The sequence below is a fragment of the Pleuronectes platessa genome, chromosome 15 (genome assembly GCF_947347685.1).
Source record: "Pleuronectes platessa chromosome 15, fPlePla1.1, whole genome shotgun sequence".
NCBI classification, from domain to species: domain Eukaryota; kingdom Metazoa; phylum Chordata; class Actinopteri; order Pleuronectiformes; family Pleuronectidae; genus Pleuronectes; species Pleuronectes platessa.
Window position 1 is genome coordinate 16,907,047 of NC_070640.1, and position 10,320 is coordinate 16,917,366.

General features: G+C 40.1%; 1 protein-coding gene across 1 annotated transcript; it reads left to right on the plus strand.

Moving 5' to 3' along the window:
* The first annotated feature begins 3,799 nt into the window (after positions 1-3,799).
* tmem88a (transmembrane protein 88 a) lies at positions 3,800-7,601 on the plus strand. Its single transcript, XM_053441311.1, has 4 exons — positions 3,800-4,154; positions 4,274-4,344; positions 5,489-5,814; positions 6,984-7,601. The coding sequence occupies exons 3-4, from the start codon at positions 5,506-5,508 to the stop codon at positions 7,269-7,271; spliced, it is 597 nt and encodes a 198-aa protein (XP_053297286.1). The 5' UTR covers positions 3,800-4,154; positions 4,274-4,344; positions 5,489-5,505; the 3' UTR covers positions 7,272-7,601.
* Positions 7,602-10,320: the final 2,719 nt, after the last annotated feature.

The window sequence follows — 10,320 nt, forward strand, 5'->3', positions numbered from 1 at the left end:
GCGTCTAAGAAAAACTATAACACCGTCTGGGTTGTGACTAACCTCTAAAGCGCATATGATAAACTATGGATGAAGTCCAATAAGGCTTGTCTCTCCAGATCCTTCATGCATTTTTGTCTCAGTCCCAGGTTAAACTTGCATAAATCTCCACTCTCACTCCTCCAGACGTCATTAACCACTATGTGCTCACATCAGCACTTTTGACACTTTCGCTGCGTAAGAAGGGAGGCTTTCAGCTATTTATGCAATACTTCCAAACTAGATTTATTAATCATGAAGTCTCACCGGGAGATCTGGAACTCATCAAACCTCTCATGCAGACTGACTTCATTATGTATTGACAGCAAGCAGCTTCACAGCAGCAAATGAGATCTGTGTCTCGAACTTCCAACCAATGGTTGGCGAGGTGGAGGAAAGTGTTTCTGATCTTGCAGCCAGTTTTCTTATCTGTCAAAAGTCACTGCTGCACATGGAGGATCCTTGAGTGATGTGTCCCTGCACACCTCTTACCTCCCGTCCTCAACCACTCCTATCCTCCCTATGAGCAGCGCCGAGACGATGTTGCCTGGCAACACAGCCAAGGTGTCCAGGAAACTGACGAAGCGGACAATGCCGGCCCTGTGTTCATCATCACTGCCGTCACTGAGCAGACAGCCCTCTCTGACGTGGAGGGAAGTGCTGCTGATGAACCTGCGCGTGATAAAAATATATGTGAGGAGAACTGAATGGAAACAATGGGGAGGGGGGGGGGGAGGGGTGGGCATGAGAGGACGCCGAGCGGGGTTGAAGAGGGTGATTTGTAAACAGGAACCGTCACTGACAGAAATGCACAGACCAAGCAATCAGCTCTGACGTCACCCGTTTGTTGGTGAACTGCTGTTTTGAAACCTTGAGACCTTTTACAACCCGGGCCGCAGGATTGTATATCAACACAGGCCTGTAAATACACAACTAGCTGCATTTCTCTCACTAACTCAAAGACTAATTTGACTAGAGAAACCCCAAAAATGTATATATTTAACATACATCTGCTTCCTGATTACTAACTTCATTCAAAGATGATTACATGTGACATATTGTTCACAATATTCATTTGAATGGAGGATGTCAGATGTGGCTGCTGACCCAAAACCTAGAGACAGTGGCAACGTGTTGAATACAACAAAAGTAGCTGTTTTCTATTCTCAATAAGAAAATTAAACTGAAAACATGTATGGTTTTACAGTATCATAACATTTTGTATTAAGTGTATTTAAGTCAGTCATGTGTAGATGCTACAGAAATTAAAAAATATTTATTTATTTACAGCGAATACATTTCTGTATATTTCTGTGTGACACAGGAAGAACGGGAAAGTATGCAGTGCAACAACAATGTATCCAACATCTTTATTGTACAAAACAGTCTTCAAAAACGAATTTAAGTCTCCATATTTTTGCGGTTTGTTTTTATATGGCTGCTTGGCTTGGGGTCAGTTGAAAGAAGTTAAGACAAAACATTGATTCAACCCAAGTAAAGTTGTTATTGTGTTGATGTGCTCTGTTACATGCAACATCTGTTTTACTTCTGTCCGTCCTGGTAGAGGGATCACTCACTTCCAACTCTCCCTGAGGTTTCTGTGTTTTACTTCCCCTTTTAAGAGTGTTGGTAATTTATCTTCACTCTAGCAAAGGCTTAAAGACAGAATACGGGCCGTAAATAACATTTGATTGGTTGATTGATTGATTTTGATTAATTCAAATGGGGAAAGGCTGTATGGCAAAAGTAGAGATCATGTGCGTTGTCTTCCTGTTGGAAGGAGCCTAGATTCATCCTCCCTGTCTGTGTCCTCTCATGCCACAGGTGATTTCCTTCAGTTTGACCACATGTTTGTCAGCTGCACCTTGGTCTGCTGACCACTGGGTGGCCTCTCTTGACCAATTTGATTAAGAAGCTTCGTACTGTAATTTTCCCACCATATTTCTGATACCATCTTGTGAAAGTAGCAGGTCACAATTTTAATCATAATCATAAACCTTATTTATGTGGCACCTTTCAATTATTTGAAGATCACACAACGGAAGAGCAAAACCACAAGAAAATTGTAGAAAATAAATGCAATAAAACATTGAAAATATTCGGTAACTATAGGAGTAAGAACACCAATAAACATTTGTCCTAAAGAGAGATTTAAATGAGATCAAGGGGGTTTCCATTGACCGATCTCCTCAAGGAGAAAGTAATCCAGAAAGTAACTGAAAATAATCTGAGTTATAATCTTTGTCTGTCGTTTATATGTTTGTTTATTTTTTTTAGCCATTATTACGCCCTGGATGGTTTGAGTGAAGTAATGAGGGTGGGACACCGTCATACTGAACATCCATCTATTGTCAATCATAAAAACCAGGTTATGAGTCATTCACCTCGCGTCTCTTCCCAGTTTTTACGTTTGCCATTTATTTTAGTCGCCAGGGTTGGAGGACATGAGATTACTAAATGTGGAGACAGAGGGACATCTCATTGCAATGTGTGTGTGGACACAGCAGCGGATATCCTGGTTCCAAGGACAGGAAGAGTGCTCTTCCTCTACCACCCCCTCAAACATTGACATACACATACAAACAACACACTCTGTGGTATTGTTAGGGGCAGAATCACTGCTCCGACCTTTTTTAGTTTTGAGTTTTTTTCCATGAACGCTAACATGCCACAGGCTCTTGTTCCTCGTACCAAATCTTCAAATGCACCGATTCTCTCCGGGGAGCATATATATCTACCCCTGAGTGAAGATAAATAAACACAGATGCCCAGAGTGAGATGAGAAAAACTTCATATCAAAATACTAATTTCCCCCTTTGAACTGAGCCCCTCAGGTTTCTTATCAGTCCCATGATAGACTCGTTCCCGCGCCAAATGAGTCCATGTTCTCCCCCATCCTCATTTCCTTATGTTTTCTGAAAGCGGAGCTCTGTTTTTCATCAAAAGGTCAAGGGCCAGCGCCCTGTCATTCCTGCCTCTAAGCCAATCTCCAGCTGCTCTGGCTGGCCCTTTTACCTTTTTTATTATTACTTCACAGCGCTGTGATTCTGCTGAGTGGCTGTCTCATTGGTCGACATCAGCAGAGTGTTGGGGGTGATGGATCTGTCATGGTCACTTATAGATACTGACAAAAACAAAAGAAAATTTGCAAATTTCCAATACAATTTTCAATAAACAATAAGAAACAGTTTCCCTCTCTTTCTTTTCTTTTCTCTCCTTAATATTTATGTTATGTATAATTTGTTGACATTACATTACATATTACGTATCATTTAGCTGACGCTTTTATCCAAAGCGACTTTAAGTGCATTAAACCCTGAGGGTACAAGCCCAGAACATCAAGAATCATGTAAGATTAGTACAATTAGTATTCAAAAAACCCAAGTGCTATACATATAAGTGCAATATGTAACTACAACTAAAGATAATAAAACAAATATATTTATTTATTTTTAAATATAAACACACATAATGTATGTTTTATTCGTTCTGATATTTTTTTATATCTAAATTGAACTCTACGTCATTTTCACTCATCTGCAATGTTTGTACGTTTTTAATAAAGTTTTCTGGCATGGTCTAGGTCAGGGTTTGGGTTAGAGTAGTTTTATAGGTATTTTTTTAATTTATAAAATCTTTAAAGTTAATAAAAAACAGCTCAGCTTGTTTATAAGTTGAACCCACCCCACCAGTGAAGTGGAGAAAGTTCTCTGTGAGGGTGTAAAGTGGGCAGCAGCGTACCCTGCCTCCTCTAATCTGTCCAAATAAACACTCTTCCTCCCTCCCCCTGGTTCCAGGGGGTTATCACACAAACCCCTCCACCGCTCCCCTGCCCACCAGAAACAGCAGTCTGTAACACAGCCCAGCCTGCTCTCTGTGCATTCACGTTCAAGGCAACACAGGATACACACTCACACACACACTCGCTCACTTAATCATATCTCAAACTGGAGTCGGAGTGAGGAAGCAGAATGTCAGGAAAGGAAGCGCTGAAGCCAGTGGGAAAGCAGAGTTTGCCTCAGGTCTGTGGAGTTCCTTTCTGAAGAGTGGAAGCTTAACTTTACAACAGCGGGCGTGTACCTGAAGATTTTTTTTTCTGGTTTGCCTTTTTGCAAATTGACCAGAAAACTCAAAAGGTAGTAAGTATTCGAATCTCAACTTTCACTTGGAGACCACCCTCAAGATCCGGAGAAGACATACATCAGGAGGAAATTCTTGAAATTCTCTTTGTCTCCAACCACTCACCGCTCCACAGGTCTCTGAGTCCCATCATCTGCTGCCGTCATTGAACTGCAGGAGGACACATCATCAGGTTTATACCACACAGTAAGTGGATCAACAGTATTTGTCTTTTATTCATTCGCTGTGTTGGAGAGGGCCAATCCTGATCCTTATTGAAGTGGCTAATTTACTTGAATGAATTAGTATATACTTCTTATACTCCCAGAATGATCTTGACACCATTTCTGTGACTGTGGAGATTTGTGAATTTTGATGAGGTGGATTCAATCTTGGAACAAAAATTGATGATTTCATCATAAGGAAAATGTTAACGCTCCATGCTGGAGGCTGACACGCGCTCACACACAGAGCCCCTTCAGGAATGCAAGAAGACGCCAGGAAGAGTAAGGAACTTTTTGAAAAGGTTTTTCCTATAGGCCGTCGGTTGCTGCAAACAATCCTATGACATCACCCAACAGTGAACTGATGATGGAGGGGGGCGGTGCACATTGCCGTCATTTGCATAAAGTGTCATTGACAGAAACACATGTGTTGTTCACATGGTTTCACACAGAAGCTGCTCACACAACTGAAAACAGCAGGAAATAGAGGAATTTGTCGTTCTCTCATCACATGGGGAATTTCCTTTAAGTCACAGAGTTCGAATGAATTAAACGTGAATGTTAAAAAAAAACTGTAGCACAGCTTTCATTCTTTCAAAGTCAAAACATTGTTCTGACACCCACATCAGTGATTACTGATTCGACTTCTTAGAGTTTTCCAGCTGCTGTGGACTCATTGTTCTGGGTGGTGGTTATCCTGCAGTTTGGAGGTGGGGTCTGTTGAGCCCATTTCCTCCCACTTAAAGCTGTGCAGTTATCTGTGTTGACTTGCCACGCCTTTCACCGCATTATTCAACAAGGTCATTACTCAATGGACAAACAGCTTTTCATGTTTTTTAAATGGACGTCAAAAGAAATCAGGACATGGAGAGAGAATTTTAGAGCAGCAGGAAAAAAATGGGTGTTTTATGTCATCAGAGGCGCTTTAATAATTCAAATATTACTATGATGAAAACAGAGTATATCCACATTGTGAAACAGAAATTTTCTTTCTGCAGTTTTTCTCCAAATGTCAACTTCTTATCCTGATAGCCAGGTTCAAATTAAGTCACCATAATCCAGATTATAGAGTCGACTCACTACACAACACTATTGGGATGAATCTGTTTTGTGTCTTTTCCCTGCAGTTCAGACCACTAAGAAGATGAGTCTGTCTCTGAACGGGACGCTGGAGAAGACGATGTCCGAGACGGCCCCCTCTGAGCCACGCTCCCCCTCCAGAGTGGGGTCAGGGGTCGTGGTGCCGCCTCCGTACTCGCTGGGCGGCAGCGAGGTTGCTGATTCCCCCCTGGAGCTGAGGGGCTCTCTGGACTGCTGGGCCTGCTCTGTGCTGGTCACTGCCCAGAATCTCATCATCGCCCTGATCAACGGCGTGCTGGCCTCCATCGTGTTCGGCACCATCCTCACCCCTGCTCTGACTATGGTCATATTCGGCTTCCTCTGCCACTCCACGGTAATGGTCTCTCTTGGAAATGTCTTGCAGAATGAAAAGCAGTAGTTTGTGAATAAATGCTCTCTGAAATTAAGAAATGTTTTGAAGCAGGAAGTGATGTAGACTGTCAATCAGACTGTGAACGAACTGCACAAGGAGAAAGAAAAATGTTTTTCTTGAGATTTGATGCTGTTTTTCTGGATCTTCCTGGGGCTTAACTCAAATTTTTTGCAGCTGTCACTAAGCTGCTCCACTTCCATAATGCAGTGCATTGTGGGACCATAACATAAACCATACAGAGATTTTCTAAATTCACTTGATGATGATTAGGTTTCCAGTATGACCACACTAAACCAACAAAACCTCCCAAAATGTAGTGTGAAATATGGAACTAGGGTATAAGTTGGGGGCTTTTCTGAATGAATAAGACACTAAACCCCATTCTCTAACTGAATGGGGTGGTTACTTTAGGGACCATACAACACTAAACGTTATCAATCAATCAGACATGAGCAGAGGTCATGAACAGGCAGAGCATCATGTTCATGTTGTCATTTGTGACAATAATGTCATCTTTGACTCTGGATATTTGCCTTCCACCATGTACTCTCCCTTCCTAAACCCCACGGAATACTTTTTCTCAGTTTGCTAGTGGAAAGTGTTTGTACGAAACCTGATATCCAGGAAGATCTCCTGCAAATGGAGACAGAGTGTGATGATGTAGGTGTGGAATCTTTTCCAAGCTGGATCCTGCAAAAAGGATTTTTACATTGTTCAGAACTGTGAGCATTGCCTGTGATGTAATGCAAACTATGAAATCATATAGTGCAGTCTGTTTTCCTTCAGGTTTTCATGTTTACATCTAAGTTTTAATAAAGTGCAGGAATGTGCAAATATCCTAAAGTAAATATTTTTGGTCATTTTTTGTGTAAATATTTTTTGTGTGTGCAGGGTTTTGCATTTATAGATGTAGTGTGTGATGATTGCTGGGTAGTGTTTCTGCATTAGCCGGCTTTCTGTATTATGTGATGGCAGTGTTTGTTTTTGGGTTAAGATAAAATAGCTATGAATCAATTGTTGGATTTTGCAAGATAAGTTAAATGTTAAAAGTGTAGGACCTGTGACCTTTGACCTGTTCACAGCTTGATTATTAGTAACCATGGCATTATCCATCCATTTTCTTCCTCCAGGTGCAGCCCCATGGAACATCTCTGTACTGCTCAGACGTGCTGGATGACGGCGGCTGCGTGGCCCTGCTGGTTGTGGGTTTCCTGCTGCTCACCCCTCTGCTGGTCCTGGCCCTGGCGGCCTACTGTCGCCTGGCCCGACACCTCCAGCTGGGCATGTGCTTCATCCCCTACAGCCGTGCCGTCTACAAGAACCTGCCCGTCCATCGCCACCGGAAGTCTGACGGGGGAGGCTGCTGTGGTCAGCAGGGGGCTTCAGACAGGGAGGGAAAGGGCAGCATATGGGTGTAGGGGAGGAGGGGAGAAGAAAGGGGAGGAGCGGAGAGGAGGAATGTCTAAATGATTGTAAGATGTATCCATTGAGTCATTTTGTTTGAGTTTAGCTTTTTTTTTCGAATGCAAATTGCCACTGTACCTCTATACAGCCATTGTAAAAATCCATAATCATTTAAAGTGATTGTTTGGAATTCGATATTGCCTTTGTATACTTTTCCACATGTATTTTTTATACTTTTTAAAACAGTGTTGGTTGACCTGCGAGCTGAATTTTGTGTTTTTCCTTCAAAATACATCAATATAAAGTGCACTGAACAGATTTAATAAACACAATAAGTGTGCACATATGGTTGCAAGCATCATTATTCCAAATCTGTAGGATTACAGCTTCTGTTGTAAAGACTGTAAAGACACATCATTTAACGGGAAAACATTTCCACATGTTGATAATTCTGATTAAACATAAACATTCAAACAAGTGACAACACTGTCAGTGTTCAAGATTCATGTAGATATAGAGTACTGTGGTACATCTGTCATCTTAGCATGTGATATCACTATGATGTATTTATTCAGTCTGTATCCTATTGTGTTTACCACAAATAAGCAACTTTATCTATATTTTAGAGTAGATATAGTAAATCATACCTTTGTTGTTTACATTTTGTATGACTAATTATTAACGAAAGCTTTCCGATAATTGTAGTGAGGTAAAAAGTGCAATATATTCTTTGCATATGTAGTAGAGCTGTAAAGTAAAATACAATGGAAACTCTTAAGTTAAGTTAAAACTTCTCCAAACTGAAACTAGGTGCAGTACTTGAAAAAATTTACCTGGCAACTTTCCACCACTGCACTCTGTAAATAAACAGTGATATAAGAAGCTAAAATTTGTACTTTGATTTAGATTGTAGACCACGTCATACTCTATTTATTCTTTAAAAAATGGTGTTTCTGCCTACTAAAAAGTTATTTAAAAGTAATTGTACATTCCAATTGAAACCATAATAATTGTTTCTGTAGAGGAAAGAGGCTCAGAGGAGCTTGAATGTATTTTTGACCTTTACATACCTCTACTGGTGGATATTAGAAATTACAACTAAATATTTTTATTAAATCAGAGGATCAATTTTAAATAAAAATGTACTTTAGCAAAAGTGTTTAAATGTACTTAATCAATAATATCTCAATTCTAACAGTAATTTTAATTTGTAAGCAGTGTCTTGAAATAACATTCAATTATAAACTTTATTTATTAGTTTGTTTTGTTATAAGTTCCGTCACACCATGCCCTGTATTTTTTCAAACATAGAAAAAGCAGCAAATAAGTAATCTTATCATATTGACAAGTGAATAAATATTACAGTTGTTTATCTGGGTAAGTCTTCAGATACAATGGAAAACCTATCCGGATTCAAATTTTTCAGGATTACCAAATCTGGATTATCTGTGGTCGAAATGGGACTATCGCAATGTAGCTATGTAAAGAACAACAGGTAGAATAGTGTGGGGTCACTCCAATATGCTTTATTTGAACAGAAAATAGGACTGAACGGAACAGCAAACAAACGATATAAACATCCCCTTCATTGTCCATTTCTTGGAAACAGGCAGTCCACTCATCTGAGACCTACAACAAATAAATAAATAAATACATACTTTACTCACAAATACATTATGGATGTTTCGAACAGGTTTCAAACAAAGATTTATTGAATTGAACTGGATAAAAAAAGGCTTAAATGTCCAATACTTAACAAAATAAATTACTTCTTAGTTCTTGTTTTGAGTAGTTCTTCTTATGAGTTCTCCTTCTTCTTCATCATCATCATCTGCTTCGTCTGCTGTGGAGAGACCAGCTTGTCCAAGCTTGGCCTTTAGGAGGCGGATCTCAAGTCTGGCCTTGGTTTGCTGCAGTCGGGCAAGAATAAGCTGTTCCTCTGCTAGATGGATCTGTACTTCTGCCCTTTCAGTCTCTATTTGCAGAAGTACCTTATAGGCGTCATCTTTCTTTGGGTGCTTTGAGCCTCTCTCTGGGGGTCCTGTGGGAACTAGGCCTTCTGGCTCCACCTGTGATTGACCTTCTCCCTCGATTACAGGGCTGAGATTAAGAATACATTTTTCTGAAGAAGGCTCACTTTCTGCTGTCATCACAGGCTCACCATCCTCTGCAACATCTTGGATCCCATGCAGAGCTTCCGATTTTCACCTCCAATAATATCAAGGACTATGTCTGTGTATTCACCCCTCTTATATGGGTTGTTGCCTGTTTGGCTGTTCTTGGCTTCAGCGTGGTCTTTTGTTGCCCTGGCCTTAAGATTCTTCCATTGAAATCTTAGTTGCTCTGTTGTCCTCTTCTGGCCAAACCCCATTGCATTCACATGTTGTGTGATTTCAGCCCAAATTTCCTTCTTCATTTTACTAGTCACTTCACCACCCTTGGCAGAACTAAAAGATCCTACCAATGACCTATAATGGCACCTAACACATTCAAGTGAAATTGATGAATAAATATAAATACTGTAAAATGCATGATATAAATGTTGTATTATTTAACTAACCAATTTTAGTTACCTAGTTTTATTACTGATATCCACCATGAATCCACCCTCCTGCTGGGATCAGTTTAATCCAGATTTTTGGGATCAAAATTATCCCAATCCTACCAAAAACTTTTGAAAAACCCAAACTCAAGATTTGATCCGGATCAACAACAAGATTAGATTACGTGATCCAATCCAATTTCTGAATCCTTTTTTTCTTTTGAAATACCCATTTTCAAGATTTGATCCAATCCGATAGCCGTAATCCGATCAGATTACTTTTGAAAAACCGGCCCCAGGTAATCGCCGAAACCAAAACTATCGTAGTACTCAACTTTTTTTGATTTCAAACCCTGTTAATTGTCAGAATGAACTTTTTGCAAATTTGAATCCATAATAGTGAACTCATTTCATTCAATGTTTTAACCTGGATATAACTTTTGACATCACGAGTACAGGTTACAGGACTAATGGTTTCTTGGATTTAAATCAAAATGAGACCAAGTTGAGCTTGGATGTTA